This window comes from Canis lupus, chromosome 11 (assembly GCF_048164855.1).
Source record: "Canis lupus baileyi chromosome 11, mCanLup2.hap1, whole genome shotgun sequence".
Classification (NCBI taxonomy): domain Eukaryota; kingdom Metazoa; phylum Chordata; class Mammalia; order Carnivora; family Canidae; genus Canis; species Canis lupus.
In genome coordinates this window covers 70,956,470-70,972,905 of record NC_132848.1, presented here as the reverse complement: position 1 = coordinate 70,972,905, position 16,436 = coordinate 70,956,470, and the positions used below count along the sequence as shown (strand labels likewise).

Genomic DNA, 16,436 nt, shown 5'->3' with positions numbered 1-16,436 from the left:
TGGTGAGATGTTCACATTTGTTTGCTCCTGGTGTAGGGATTTGGATGTTTGTGGTGTTCGCTTTATTACTCCTAGCAAGTTTCAGCGTTTGACCTGTTGAGACAGAAAGAAGTCATCTCAGAAAAGGCCATTAGTGGGGCAGCCCGAGTGGCTCAGTGGTTTAGTGCTGCCTTCAGCCCAGGGCCTGATCCTGGAGACCCAGGATCGAGTCCCATGTCGGCCTCCCTGCATGGAGCCTGCTTCTCCCTCTGCCTGTGTCTCTGCCTCTCTCTCTCTGTCTCTCATGAATGAATAAATAAATAAAATCTTAAAAAAAAAAAAGAAAAGAAAAGGCCATTAGATTGGTTCTTGGTAACTTCTGACTTTGATAGCAATAGCTGACATGTACTGTTGCTTCCTGTGCCCCAGGCACTCTACTAAGTGCCTCACTAGTTCTTAGTACAACCCACGAAGTAGGTAAAATGATCATCCTCAATTTGCAGATGAGATTGAAACATGGGAGTACTGTCACCGAGGAGTAGGTGCTGTCATTAGATGGTGTCGGCAGTAGGGGCAGTAAAGTTTGGAAGCAAAGGAAGGCTGCTATTTCTTTTCCTTTTTTTTTTTTTTTTTTTAAGATTTTTATTTATTTATTCATGAGAGACACAGAGAAAGAGAGGGGCAGAGACCCAGGCAGAGGCAGAAGCAGGCTCCATGCACCAGGAGCCCGACGTGGGATTCGATCCCGGGTCTCCAGGATCGCGCCCTGGGCCAAAGGCAGGCACCAAACCGCTGCGCCACCCAGGGATCCCCCTTATTAGACTTTAGATAATGTTCTTTTGGCAGCAGTGAAATAAGTATGATAATTACTGTGAGTTTGAATTGGATTCAATTTGTAGACTCTTGTTACTTTCCTCAGTTTTGCTTCCAGCGTGGCCGGGGTGGGGGTGCGGCTGCCTTAATTATAATTAGCCTAACAGAGTAGTCAGGTGTTTTCATTGCTTGCATCAACCTGTTCAGTAGTGATAACCAGTAATCCTTTACTTTTCCGGAGGTTATTTATCAAGTCACCTTAATTATTCAGGACAAGGTTAATCCAGGAAAGAATACATTGATGACTTTATCTGTTGGTTGATTGAGCCACCCAATAAAAATTTGAATAACTGTCCTACTTAGCTTAGTGCTTGGGATTCTACGGTAGTAAGGCAAGCTGCTGCTTTTGTAGAACTTAAATACGGGTAGGAGTCAGGTTGCACATGTCATTAAAGTTATAATAGTACAGCAGAGTATGCCCTGTGGTTTTAATCTCCGGCTCTGGAGTCAGCCAGCCTTAGGTTCACATCCTATCTCTGCTTCCTATTTGTTATGACCTAGGGTAGGTTCTCTGACCTCTTAGAGCCTCAGTTTCCTTATCTATAAAATGGGGACAATAGTACCTACCAGAGCATTATTAAAGATTCAATAACAAAATGAATATTTCTTGAATACTTATTTTATTCCAGCCACTGTGCCAGGCCCTGGTGACACAACAGAGAACAAGACAGGCAAACTCCTTGGCCTGATGGAGCTTACAGTCTACTGAGAGGGCCAGACAGCAAACAAATAGATAACGTTAGGGCGTGTGATCAGTGCTATGACACAAAGGTATATAGAGGTGACATGTAAGCAGAGAACGCGTTATTGTCCGAAGGGGAAATTCTAGGCAGAGGGAACTCCCAAGTGCAAAGACTCTACGTGTGCTTGGCCGGCTTATAGCTGGAAGTCAGTGGGGCTAGAGCAGAGTGAGGGGGAAAGTGGCGGCAGATGAGCTGGAGACCTGACTCAGGACTGGGACATGTAGGGTCTTAAATAAGATGGATTTTACTTCATGTGCCATGTGAAGCCGTTGGAAGATTTTGCATTAGGGGATTGATCTGATTTAATGGAATCTCGTTGGTTGGTGTGCAAAGACTGGAATGTACAGGAGGACAATTGGACATGGGGAGACCAGTTAGGATTCTGCTGAAGTGGTTTAGTGGTTGGTTGCTTGGCTCATTACTGATAGGGATAGAGCCATGAGGAGTCTTAAGTCCCTAGCACCAGGTAAGTTCTCAGTGAATGGTGGCTGCTGTTATTTGCAAAAGCTGTGTTGAGGGCTTTGAGGGGAAATGGGAGAGGTGGGGAGAATGAGAACGTCAAGGCAGTGGAGCCAGATGGTGGAGGGCCTTGTACCCTTAGAAAGGCACTGTGAGAAATGGCTTTATCTTGTGAGAAATTGGCTCTCTGGCTCTATGAGAATTTGAGGATCTTTTTATAAATCCCCCGTGACCAGGTTTAAGATGATTCATATGGGGAGTTAGGGATGCAAACCACTTTTTAAGCAATGGAAATCTGTTCAAGGATTTTAAGTGGTGTTTCTTGATCAGATTTGGGTGTTAGAATGACGTCTGATTAGCCAGTATAAAACCACGAAGACTGTGCTAAAATAAAATGCATGGACTTTCCTCTTTGAGACTTCTGAGCAGTTTGCTCTTCTTAATTTAGACCTAATTCTCATAGGCTTGGTTATCTGTTTCTTTGCCAAATGAATGTTATATTTAGGAAATCAGAAGGGGGGCATTACTAGTAAATACTAGAACTGCCTTTTTTAAATTTATTTTTTATTTTTTTTATTATTCCTTTGGAAAAAGAAGAGATAGCTTATAGGGAAAAGGAATTGTAATAACTGCTTTTCAGGATAAAGGAACATCTGTCTATAACCCCGTACTTTCCTGGTCTATTCTCAAGGACTGTTGTTTATTTTAGAACCTCTCTGTAATTGCAGTTTATATTGTGAGATATGTTTACATTCAGTAGAGACCAAAGAAATTGCAGTCATAAGGCTGTGGCGTTGAGAAAATGAATCTATTTTTACATGGGTAAAGTGGTGCTGATTTTTTTCAAGGCAAAGATTAAATATAGATTAAAAAAAAAAATCAAGTTAACTTTTTTTGTCCACAACCCTTCAGTCTGAAAATCTTCAAGCCTTCCGAAGAAAGAATAGTGCATTAACCACCCATATACTTCATCTGTTTTACCAGTTGTTAGTATTTTGTCACATTTGCTTTATTTCCCTGATTGTTATTGGATTCATTTGCCCTAAATATTTGAGCTGCATTAACTCCTGAATCTTTTAATTACTATTTTGAATATGGCTGATACTCAGTTTCAATAATTGTGTATTCCAGGTGAGTAGCACTGTAATAATTATATTTAAATATAGCTTCTAGCATTATCTCTACAGCATGGTTTAACATTGGAATTTTTCTTATTACGTTCTTCAGAGCAACAAGATATGGATTTGGATATAGAATTTGACGTACACCTTGGAATAGCTCATACCCGTTGGGCGACACATGGAGAACCCAATCCTGTCAATAGCCATCCCCAGCGCTCTGATAAAAATAACGGTATGGACACATTCTACATGCTTTGGAATGATTGAAGATCATTAATGGGAGAAGAATGAAGGCCCTTATGTTACTGTTATTTAAAATTTTTTTTTTAATCTGGAAAGTTTTAAACATATTCACAACTAGAGAGGCTGTAGAACTAGATGTGTCTGTCACCCAGCTTTAACACTGGTTAGTACACAGCTCTATTTCTTTATACCCCTCCACCCAGATTATTTTGGAAGCTTTCCCTTTCTCTCCTTTTCTTTCCCAGATTATTGTGGTGTTTGTCCTGTAGAGTTTCCTACAGTCTAGATCCTGCTAATTGTATACATCCCATGGTGTTATTTAACATGTTTCTCGGGCAGCCTGGGTGGCTCAGTAGTTTAGCACTGCCTTCGGCCCAGGGCATGACCCTGGGGACCCAGGATCGAGTCCTGTGTCGGGCTCCCCGCATGGAGCCTGCTTCTCCCTCTGCCTGGGTCTCTGCCTCTCTCTCTGTGTGTCTCATGAATAAAGAAAATCTTTAAAAAAAAAAAAAATAACATGTTTCTCTGTCCCTTCTATTTGCTATAAATTGTTGTGGTATTGATTTACATCTGGAGATATATGATGTTTGGGCATTTTTCTTTTTGTATTATTAGTGGCCATAGATGATCATTGCCAGCATTATTTCCTTAGGGTTTTGTAAAGTGGTGATAGTCAAATGTTCTCATTCCTTTTTTACTTATCTGACATACTTCTATAAAGAGAAACATCTCCGTATCTAACTACTTAGTTACTTAGACTTATAGATTATATATAGAAAAGATGGGATAAATGTGTTTTTTTTTCCAGTTTATTTACCGTTTTTCAAAACTGAAGTGGTTCTAATGTTCTAAGATGAATGAGTTTCTTTTATTATTATTATAAACTCATGGATCTAAAATACTGTATTTATATTTTTCAAAGTTATTTAATCAAAAAAGATGAAAATTATCCACTACACATATATTTGATCTTGTAATACTGTTTTAACATTAATTTATCTGACTTTTTTTTTTTTTGGTAAAGATTTTATTTATTTATTCATGAGAGACAGAGAGAGAGAGAGAGAGAGAGAGAGAGAGAGGCAGAGACACAGGCGGGGTGGGGGTGGGGGGGGCAGAGACACAGGCAGAGGGAGAAGCAGGCTCCATGCAAGGAGCCCGACGTGGGACTCAATCCTAGGTCTCCAAGATCAGGCCCTGGGCTGAAGGCAGCGCTTAACCGCTGAGCCACCCGGGCTGCCCAATTTATCTGACATTTAAAGAATTGTCTGGACCTCACCTAAGTAAATTTCACTGTAGATCTGAATAACTGATTTTTCTTATTCTTTTAACTTCAGTTCTTAAACTCAGTGTAAATCAGATCATTGTTTTAGTTTGAAAGTCTTTCACTTTAAACTTAGGAAGAAATTTTTCATGCATAAAAATGAATGAATGAAGAAGTGAGAACAGTAGTTCTATAATTCAGCCTTCTTGTTTTGCAAATGAAGAAACAGGCTCAGGAAATTTGTCCCTTTCATATGATGACGTTGAGTTAGTAGTTCAGCCACAAATGAAATTGTTAACCTCTAGATCCCAGTTTATTATATTTCCCCTCTATCCACTTCCCCAGTGCTGTGTGCTTCCACTAACCCACATAAATGAGTCTATTGATCTACCTGAGGATAATCCAATAATGAAAAGTAAAAGATACTTGATTACTCTTAGAATTACAGCATGTGACAAATTTTTTGACTTGAGAAAAATCTGACCGTTCTTATTGGCTATTTTATAGTGTTTACCAGACCTATAATTTTTGTCATCAATACTTTTTATTTCTTTCAGAGTTTATTGTTATTCACAATGGAATTATCACCAACTACAAAGACTTGAAAAAGTTTTTGGTAAGTGATCCACAAAGACACCAGGCTTTGAGAAATTTCTAATGAAAGCAGTTAGGCGGCTTGTACAGCACCATCTATGTATGATCAAGTAATTCTTGAGATGATTACAAGGGTAATATGTAATATAATATATTATAAAATTTGAAGTTTTATTTCATTTTAATCAGTTTAAATTTTATTTTTTAAATTAAAAACTTTTTTAAAGATTTTATTTTTAAGTAATCTCTGTAGCCAAGGTGAGGCTCAGACTAAGAACCCTGAGAACAAGAGCTGCATGCTCTACTGACTGAGCCAGCCCCATGCCCCCTAATCAGTGTAAATTTAAATAGCCACATACAGCTAATGACTGTTGTAATGGATGGTGCAATTTCATTATCCAATAAAGAATCCTATTTATTATGGAATTCTTATTTGGTGACTGTTGCTTATTATACTTTATTTATTTGAAATGTCCTTAATTTGTATGTGACATGTATATAGACTTATATAATTAAAAGTGTATATTTAGTTACACAAAATAACCTCACTATTTTGGGCTCACTTATTTAGATGGTGACTTTAATTTTGAACAATTGGTAAGGGGTATGGTATTGAAAAAATATTAGAAATTGGTTAGTGAAATTTTTGAGGAAAAAAAATTCTATAGGAAAGACTTGGATGACTATTTCATTAAATGAGTCAGTTTGTTTCCCTTTCTAATTTCAGGAAAGCAAAGGCTATGACTTTGAATCTGAAACAGACACAGAGACAATTGCCAAGCTTGTTAAGTACATGTATGACAATCGGGAAAGTCAAGATATCAGTTTCACTACCTTGGTGGAGAGAGTTATCCAGCAATTGGTAATAAACCACACCTTTAAAGATAATTATTGCTGATGTTAATCAGTTTATGTTAATCATAAACTCTTAGAATTAAGATAAGCAGAAACTATGCTGATTTAAATATTTTTGGCTTTTATTTCATATATGTATATGTGTGTGTGTGTGTGTGTGTGTATATAAAAATACTCGGCTTGAATAATTTTGAGAGACTCTGACTAGTTGACCCCCTCCCTTCCCTACACTTAAAATTCTTCTTCTTTCACTCTAGCTTAGTGTCACGGGAATTAAAAATAATCTGAAATCAAAGAGTTCTCCAAAAACTATGGGCATGCACACACACAAACCCATACATACCACACACAAACGCACTCATGAGACACAGGTTCATCATCACTTTCTTGCTTCCTACTCACGTATTCTCTTCAGTTGGTCAGTTAGCATGAGGATCGCTTCGGTAAAATGCACACTCTATTCTGGGATAATGTCTGCATGTCTCTGAGCCAAAATAGCCAACTCTTTATTTTTCCTTATGGGGACTTTTCCTTGGCCTTGTTACACTGTAAAAAAGTATTTCCCAGCCCAAGAAAAAAAATGTCATTCTTTCTGATCCCATCGCAGTTGCCCTGGCTAAAGTTCAAAGATACCAAGATCCACAGAAGTCCAAATGCATGGTGATTTCTGCCCTCATCCCCATTCATAACTCTAGCTTTCTTATTTAAAAGCCCTTCACCTCTTTCTGAAGGTCTAACCCTCACCTCCTCCCTCTACCCAAATCTTAGATGTCTGCAGCAAAAGGAGGAGTCAGAAAGATGGAGAAAATAGAGGCCTCTTCCTTCCCGTTAGGGTAGAGTACTGTGCCTTTCCAGCCTTTTCCTTTTTTCTACTCCTTATGAAACCCAGTTTGTGTTCTGTGGTGGTCCCCTACCTCTCCTACCTCCTCCTGTTCCTCTTGTACTCACTCTTGATTTCCTTAGGCCCGGTCCCTAAGGAGGTTGTGTTGAGGAGATGTTAATGGTACACCTGTTAACAGTGGTGGTTGTGTATATTTTTATCTTCCGTGTCAAGGTCAACAAGCATGGAAGTTAGCAAGGTGTAAAATCACTGGACCAGAGAATGGATTTTGGATAATGAGTTTGGAATCTTTTCTAATTCTCTCCTCCTTGCATTCTAATGCACAGTATGAGAGATAGGATGTATCTATTGAGGAATGTATACAAAAGTGCTTTAAAATAGTTTATTTTGGAGCTATTGTCTAGTGAGTGTATTTCAAGAGTGGGCTTGGTTAAAAAGTGTGTCTTGGATACACCAAAGCTCAGGAATAAGTGCCTATATTTTAGGCTTATTTATAACTTGCAAAAGAGCAGCACGTGAACAAAGAATTTCTATGCTGAAGCCAATGTGTTTTAGGCATTTCACATTTAATAATTGATCATAATAAATATTGCTAATGCATTCTTTTTCCCTCTGTAGGAAGGTGCTTTTGCACTGGTATTTAAAAGTGTTCATTTTCCTGGCCAAGCAGTTGGCACAAGGTACGTACAAATTTAATAATGACTAATAATTATGTGTATTTTGAAACATTTGAATTATAAATGTGTTGTTTGTACACAGTGATTACCCTTAACTGTAAAGACTTGCCCTTTCCTGGAGACACCATGTGAATATATTTTTTTTCACATGTTCCTCCTTGTCCATTTCTCACCACTCTTCCATTTAACAGAATCCTTTAATAAAGCAAGTATATTTTGGCATTTGTAACCGGCCTTTGTACTGGGACACCATGCTTACTTTGTGAATTTGGATATTGAGTATTCTCTAGTTTTAGGCCCCAAACATTAACTTGCTCCATATTTTTGGGAAGTATATATTCTAAACAGATTCCTAGATAATTGTACCATCGCTGCTTTTGCTAAGATCATGACGTCATTTTTAGAACAGTGAGAAGCCCTAATATTTGGCAGGAGAGAGCTATTTTTAATAGGAAGGCAAGATGACTAAGGAGAAAGTGCTAAACATTCATGTATCAGAATTCTGTGTGCAGTGGAATGAAAGGTTCCATTTGACATTTTAAAAAGGAGAAACATTTCAGATACACTGTTTTTAGAATATGCATTGGCAAACTTTTCTGTGAAGGGCGAGAGAGTAAATATTTTAGCCTTTCTGGGCCATATGGCCTCCGTAGCACCACAGTTCTGCTGTTGTACTGCGAAAGCAGCCGCAGAGAATAGGTAAAAGAAAGAGCATGGCTGTGTTCCAGGTTCCAGTAAAACTCTTGTGTACAAAAGTAGACAAACCTGACCTCGGGGTCTATAGTCTGCTGCCCTCTGTCACTGAGTATTTTTTTTTTTTTAAGATTTTATTTATTTATTCATGAGAGACACAGAGAAAGAGAGAGACAGAGACACAGGCAGAGGGAGAAGCAGGCTCCATGCACTGGGAGCCCGATGTGGGACTCGATCCCGGGACTCCAGGATCACACCCTGGGCCATAGGCAGGCGCTAAACCGCTGAGCCACCCGGGGATCTCATCACTGAGTATTTTTTAAAAATTCTCTTTATGTTATTCTTCTGTTATACCTGAAGCCAAAGCTTAGAGGGAGAATTTGAACATTATTTGAAGAGTGTTGGCTCATTAAAATGCCTGTCAGTGCGTTATTTATGAAAATGGCTTAATTCTAATTTTGTGCTAACAGACGAGGCAGCCCTCTTTTGATTGGTGTACGAAGTGAACATAAACTCTCTACTGATCACATTCCGATACTCTACAGAACAGGTAAAAACTGTCCCTACGTCCTGCTATGAGGAAACTGTATAAAGTGCAGTAGATTTAAAGAATTGTGTTCATTAAATTGAAATAAATGCCTCTTTGGTCAGATCCACACATATGTGTATATATAGTTCTGTCTAGACATGAAAAGGATTTGTTGTTGTGATTCTTTGACAAGGAGAATTTTTTTCTGTTGTATATCCTTAGCTAGGACTCAGATTGGATCAAAATTCACACGGTGGGGATCACAGGGAGAAAGAGGTGGGAAATGCACTCTGCATGGATGGGGAGGAGTCTTATCCTCTTTTGTTCATTCTTTACTAATTCTTTGTTCTTGGAGTGAGTGAATGTGCTGGGCCTCTAAAAATGCTTTTTTATGGGGAAACATATTTTGACATTTTTCTAATTTGCAGAGTATATTTTGTCTGTCTGCTTTTGGCATTTAGAAAACCGCTTTTAATTTGTTTCTTTGAAATTTCTGAGATTTGAAATCATGAAGTTTTTTTGTCTTAAATAAGAATAATGTAAGATATATTATAAATAAGATGCTTAGACTGGGAACAGAACACTGCGTGCTAGGCTATTGTAGATTGAATTCACTGATAGTTATTTAATTTATCCTAACTTTTTACTAGATTATGTTTAAATGGTCTTTATTTTATGCATGACATTTTACTTTTAGATTTACATTCAACATTCTGATTGCCTTGTTTCAAATTGGAGTCTTTTTTTTTATTGTTTGAAGCTTATTTTTCTTTATAGGACTTTCAGTCATACAAATTCTGGATCATTTTATTGATATAATTAGACAGAAAACAAATGGCATGCCCTTCTCATTTACTTATTATTAAAAGCTTCCCAAGTGAAAGATAGGGAGTGGTAAATTCAGGAACTTGAAACCCATATTATTAATGTACAATTCTTGGTTTCTTGAAAAAAAAAATTAGCGAAAGACTAAACCTGTTCATTTTTAGATAGTGGCTGCTTTAGCTCCTTTATCTAAAGCAGAGTTCCTTAAGTAGCCTTCAGTCATGAAGTGTTAGCTTTTCTTCTTACTTCCTCCTGCCTATCCTTCCCTTTTCAGAAGAGAAATTCGTTTACCAGTGAGAGTACAGAATTTTGGAGCCAGAGTCCCAGATTTCTGTTTATAATCCTGCTCATGTATACATTACCTTTATGGTACCTTGTACAGTTTCTTAGACTGCTTTTAGGAAAAAAAAAAAAAAGGAAGAACATTGGCCTAAGGTCTTAAGAAGTTTGAAGAAAACCTTTAACGTGAGACATCTTTTTAAGATCGTGAATTATGGGATCCCTGGGTGGCGCAGCGGTTTGGCGCCTGCCTTTGGCCCAGGGCGCGATCCTGGAGACCCGAGATCGAATCCCACGTCGGGCTCCCGGTGCATGGAGCCCGCTTCTCCCTCTGCCTGTGTCTCTGCCTCTCTCTCTCTCTCTCTCTCTGTATGACTATCATAAATAAAATTAAAAAAAAAAAAAAAAAGATCGTGAATTATGTTTTAGTAACCTTTATTTCTCTAGCTCCTAATAGGTAGATAATGTGTGACTCTGCAAAGTTTAGTTGGAAAAGTTGAGCCTCTTATTGACGAGGCTGTGTAAAGGGGAGAATATGGGACTGGCTTTTGGATTTTGCTATTTTCTCCAGGTCTAACTGCTTACAGAATAAAAGGGGGTGGTAATAATTGTGTTCCACTCAAATCAGATGAGATAATCAACGTATGGCAGAACTTTTTATAGAGTCTAAGAGTCATGGTATAGGTATCAGGTGGTAATGTTCTTTTCATTTAAATAGGCAGTGGTAGCTTAAATCCTTTTAAATGTTATAATTAAATATACCTTGTTACTTGAAGAATAAACATTTGGAGGAGGAATTTAGTGAAACTTGACAATGTGAGGACATTTTATAACCTAAGGCTGGTTGTATTTGTTTTGAAAATATAGATGCTAGGCTATCCTTCTACATATTTTTTAATTCACTTTTTTTACATCAGTAAAATTCACTGTTTCTGATGTGCAGTTTCATGAGTTTTGTCAAATGCACACCGTTGTATAACCACCACAATCAGAGTACAGGACAATTCCATCCCCCTAAAAGTTCCCTGCAGGGATAGCTTTGTAGCCAGCCCTTGTTCCCAGTCCCAGGCCTTGGCAAACACTGATCAACACGTTTAATCTTTCTGTAGTGTTACTTTTTCTGGGATGTCATCTTATACATGTTTTTTAAAGTGTGGTATCTTTTTTTGCTGTTGAACTTGGATGGAAAGAACTGTTCTATTTTCATGTCTAAAACACATCAGATTAGCACGGATTATGGAGAACTTTGGATGTACTTTACAGACATGCATTTTAGAGGCTAGATACAATATGAGTTTTTACAAGTGTATTTATAGTATCCTCTGGCCTTGTGTCCATAGTTATAAGGTCTACTCTGTCCTAATCTCAGAAAAAGGTGCTGCTTTTGTCTCTGACATTTAAATAATCTTCAATTAATGGTTTTCCCCCCTCTATTTGTCTAATTTGCCAAACTTCATTTTGCTTTTCAGTTTTGACTTTTGTTGTGAATGAGCAAAAAGGAAAAAAAATACTTCATTCGTGACTTGACAAATTAAGTAGAGATGTCAGAATTCTCAAGTTCTAAAGGATTAAAAGGGATTAAAGGATATTATTATTGCAGAAGGACTTTTATCCTGACTTAAAAGAAATATAAGAAAACTCAATTTTAAGAAAGAAGAGGTCCTAGGTGTATATTTCCAGTCCTTAGTAGCAATTGCCACATATGGTATACCATGGTCAGGGAGTTTTAAGTATCTTTGTTTTGTTTTGTAATCAGAATTAGTGTAGGCTACACCTTGATTTGTTGTACTGACTTACTGTTAAAATCTAGGGCAAAGTTTTGTTATGAGATAATAAAAGTTAATATGCCAGTATTATTAATTAATAATTATGCCAGTATTATTCATTTTAATAATTAAAATGGCATAAAATATGCCATTTTATTCATTGTACAGTTTTGAATTTTTAATGTAATTTTTATAAGTTTAGTTACACAGATGTATGTATTCTATCATGTTTTGTATGAAGTTAAGTGAAGATTAGGTTTACATACTTTTGATTTAAAAAAAGTTAGTGCAATTAGTGAATTATTTACCTTTTACCAGGAAAATAAATAATCATATTTTAAAAATGTGTAATGCAGCACTATTACTGCCACGCTCTCTTTGATAGTTGCTGTTTCACTCTACACCTTTGTCTCTTGTTCTTGTTGGCTTATTGCATGGAAATAAGGTGATCTACCTAGCTTTTTAAAGTTGCTGGAATTATTTTGCGTTGCTATGATTTTTTGTTGATTTTGTAGAAAATTATGTATATTTATATATTGGCTATGGTTTTCTACATGTTTGTTGATTTGTGTTAACTCTGTGCTCTAGGCAAGGACAAGAAAGGAAGCTGCAATCTCTCTCGTGTGGACAGCACAACTTGCCTTTTCCCTGTTGAAGAAAAGGCAGTGGAGTATTACTTTGCTTCTGATGCAAGGTGAGCTTCCTTCACTGATTCAGAGAAAACCAAAAGGCAGTTTGTAGTAGCTAGGCATGCTATGTGTGAGAATATATCAGTTAGGGAAAATGTGTCTTTTTGGAGATGGGGTTCTAAAAATACTTTTTCTCCCAATTCAAAGCATTAGATCAATTTACCAAGAAGAGAACAGTCCTTGAGACTTGTGCCTGCATATTTACTCTGAGCTCTTGTATTATTTTTCCTCTTCTTTCTGGAGCATTACCCAGGTTTTATAGGGAGGAGAGATTTTTAGATTGGAGAATAGAATGGCTTAGCGTCCCACCAATTCCAGTATGGTTGCTAAACCATTGTAGTTTTTGTCTAATAAGGACACTTGCCTTTTTAATTCAGAAGTAATTTACAGCATAATCGCTTTTATAAAAGAAATAGTACTAGACCAGGACATTTTGAGTGAAAAATACCCTGAGATGCTTAGATGCATTTATAAATGGAATACTAACAGTGATGATGATAAAGTGGATCACTCAGGTTGCCAACAGGTATTTGAGTCATTCGTTGTGCCTGAAAGCGAGGGGATCTGAAGATGAGAAAGTGTCGTAGTTTAGGACTTCCGGGAATGCATCATCTCAGTGAGAGAATAAGCTTCACTGTTTCCTAATTTTTGCAGGAGTGTAGTCAGTGCTAGGATGCATCATTGTTGTCATTAAGTAGGTTTGTTACAGAATTTATAGTCATGATTTTAATAAACTGGAAATTGCAGAAGCTTTCCATCCTTTTGTCATTCATTCATTCATACATATTGCACATTCTGAGCAAAGCTATGTGCTAGGCTTAAGAGACAATGATCAGTAAAAATAAAAATATACTTGTCCGAGGGGGGGCCTGGCTGGCTCAGTCTGGGGAGCCTGTGACTCTTGATCTTAGGGTTGTGAGTTTGACCCCCATGTTGGGGGTGGAGATTACGCCAAAAAAAATTTAATATGTATATAATAATAAAATATACTTCTGTGTGTATACACACACACACACACACACACTTGTCCCTGAGGAGCTTTTTCTTAATAAAGAAGACACAAGTCTAGAATTCCAGTTGCAACGAGAGCTACAGAATGTCTGTGGCAGGGTGACTTACCCTCCTATGGGTAAATTTCTTTAAGGGAGTGACACTTATCTCTCCCTTGGTAAGTTGTTAGGAGTTAATTAGGTGAAGAGTTAGAGGGGAGAACGTTCATTTTCTTGGTATGAGTGTGGCTGGAATGAAGAGAGGAAGTTTGGTGGGAGATGAAGCTAGAGAAGGAGGTGGGGTCATGGTAAGATGTTTTGTTGTTTTCTGAAAAGCCAAAGGGAAGCCATCAAGCTTGGGTGGGTGAAAGAGAAATCTTGGTTTGAATTGCCTTTTGATACTCATTTTGGCGGAAATGGAAAATGCATGGATGGAGGGAGGGAAAGTGGTTGGATAAGTTAACAGGTTGCTGCAGTAGTTCAGCCAAGAGCTAATGGTAGCTAGAACTGGTCTGTGGTGGCAGACCTAGAGAGAAGCTTTGAGAAATATTTAGGAGTTAAAATTGAAGGGTTTGGCGATAGAATGAGGAGGAAATAGCCATGCTTTCTGATTTGATCTAGTCTAATTTGGTTTAGGGTGCTGCACAGAGCACAGTTATTCATTGTCCAAAGTAACCGCCCACTGCCCTGTAGGAAGGGGCTTTGGTAACCAGAAAGTTATCAGAGATACTATATATTTTATTTTATTTTTAAAAGACTTATCTATTTATTTTAGAGGAGGGGGGCAGAGGGAGAGAGAGCGAATCTCAAGCAGACTCCCTGCTGAACATGGAGCTCATCGTGGGGCTTGATTCCACGACCCTGAGATCATGACCTGAGCCAGATGCTCAACTGACTGAGTCACCCAGGCGCCCTAAGTTTGTATTTGAATTTGGTCTGTGTGTCCTGATGACAGTTTTATTTTTAAATGCAGTTTCTTTTTTTTTTTAATTTTTATTTATTTATGATAGTCACAGAGAGAGAGAGAGAGAGAGAGAGAGAGGCAGAGACACAGGCAGAGGGAGAAGCGGGCTCCATGCACCGGGAGCCTGACGTGGGATTCGATCCCGGGTCTCCAGGATCGCGCCCTGGGCCAAAGGCAGGCACCAAACCGCTGCGCCACCCAGGGATCCCCGACAGTTTTATTTTTAATGATCATTCTTGGTTACTGATCATAGTATCTCCTTGAACATTTTATAGTGCTGTCATAGAACATACCAATCGTGTCATCTTTCTTGAAGACGATGATGTCGCAGCGGTGGTGGATGGCCGTCTTTCTATCCATCGAATTAAACGAACCGCAGGAGATCACCCTGGACGAGCTGTGCAAACCCTCCAGATGGAACTCCAGCAGATCATGAAGGGTGAAAGCTTTTGTCATGTTATCACTTGGTGTTCTTGATAGAAAGGAGACCTTCTCCTTCCTGTCGTGTAGGGATCTGATGACACAGTGCTGCCTGAAATCTTGCACACGATTGGTGAGCAGGTGACCCCAAAAAAGGGATGACTCTTTGGAAAAATTACCTGCTGATCTTCAAGTAGTTGTTCTTTAGACTAATTCATGGTTCTGTTTCTAACATTAAAAGGGGACCCCTGGGTGGCTCAGCAGTTTAGCGCCTGCCTTCAGCCCAGGGCATGCTGCTGGAGTCCCAGGATTGAGTCCCACGTTGAGCTTCCTGCATGGAGCCTGCTTCTCCCTCTGCCTGTCTCTGCCTCTCTCTCTCTATGTCTATCATGAATAAATAAATAAAATCTTTAAAAAAAAAGAGAGAGATTAAGTAGCACTTGATATTTTTAAGATACTTTATAAGGCTTATTCCTCTCTTACTTTCTGTGCTTCAATTTTCTCATATGTAAAATGGGGATAATAGGACCTGCCTCATTAAGGTTGAAGAGAGCTGATTTATGTAGAGCCTTCAGAACAGAACACCCTTAGTGAGCCCTACATTATGTTTGCTGTTGTTAAGATTATTATGGTCTTAATTTTTATTCTCCTTTCTCACGGGGCCGAGGTGGGCTGGAAGCCACCATTTATTACATAGCTGCTATATGTCGGGTGTGCCCTATATCCACACTACAGCGCCGTGAAGTAGTCACTGTGCTTACAGATAAAGGAATTTCTCCAGAGCCATTTAGGTGCTGGAGGATAGAACTATGGTTTGAACCTAGATCTGACTCTAAATCTTAAGTTTGTCCCCTTCCTCTGTTTTGCTCTAACTGCATATTTTAGGTATAAAGTTATTAATAAAGCGGATTTTCCTCCTTACTTGATTATTTTTCTTCACATTGGGTAAAATGTCCCACGTGAATATTGTGCTCCATCGCATGAGCCCTTGTTTCATTTACTAAGGTTCTGTTCCAGGAGGTAGACTTTTTGGTTGTGTACAAATTTCTTAACGATATAATTTCTGTTACTTTAGGCAACTTCAGTTCATTTATGCAGAAGGAAATTTTTGAGCAGCCTGAGTCCGTTGTGAACACGATGAGAGGAAGAGTCAACTTTGATGACTACACTGGTAATCAAACACGAATGATGACTTCAGGGGGTCCTGTGGGGGTGGCAGTGGCAGCCTTGAAGGGTCATTGTCCCTCCCAGCCGTGGAGGAGGCTGTGGCTGCAGCCTCCAGGGGTGCCAGTGTAGCTAAGACAATGAGGGGGATGGTGATTGGGGCTCGGGGGTGGGGAGAGGGCTTCTGTTTGGGAAGATGAGGAAGTTCTGGGGATGGATGGTGGTGATGGCTGCACAAGTGTGAATGCGTAATGCCACTGAACTGCACGCTTAAGGATTGTTCAACGTTAAATTTACGCTACGGATACTTTACCTCAATAAAAGGGGGGAGGTAAGAAGGAATGGTTGCCAGAGGCTGCAGGGCCGGGGGTGGGGAGGGATTCTAATGGGTATGGGATTTGGGATGGGTGCTGAAATGCCCTAAAATTGGATAGTGGTGACAGTTGCACCGCTCCGAATATCCTAAGGA

General features: G+C 38.8%; 1 protein-coding gene across 3 annotated transcripts in view; it reads left to right on the top strand.

Annotated features, from left to right (window-relative positions):
* GFPT1 (glutamine--fructose-6-phosphate transaminase 1) overlaps nucleotides 1-16,436 on the top strand; it is a 55,702-nt gene that overhangs the window by 18,009 nt on the left and 21,257 nt on the right. For 2 of the 3 annotated variants that reach the window (XM_072768685.1, XM_072768684.1), the window contains exons 4-12: nucleotides 3,282-3,407; nucleotides 5,240-5,298; nucleotides 6,004-6,138; nucleotides 7,591-7,652; nucleotides 8,813-8,892; nucleotides 9,094-9,147; nucleotides 12,330-12,435; nucleotides 14,659-14,822; nucleotides 15,879-15,974. In XM_072768685.1, coding sequence (XP_072624786.1) covers nucleotides 3,282-3,407; nucleotides 5,240-5,298; nucleotides 6,004-6,138; nucleotides 7,591-7,652; nucleotides 8,813-8,892; nucleotides 9,094-9,147; nucleotides 12,330-12,435; nucleotides 14,659-14,822; nucleotides 15,879-15,974 — 882 coding nt within the window. The remainder of the gene's footprint in view (nucleotides 1-3,281; nucleotides 3,408-5,239; nucleotides 5,299-6,003; nucleotides 6,139-7,590; nucleotides 7,653-8,812; nucleotides 8,893-9,093; nucleotides 9,148-12,329; nucleotides 12,436-14,658; nucleotides 14,823-15,878; nucleotides 15,975-16,436) is intronic. The other variant, XM_072768686.1, reaches the window with a different exon arrangement.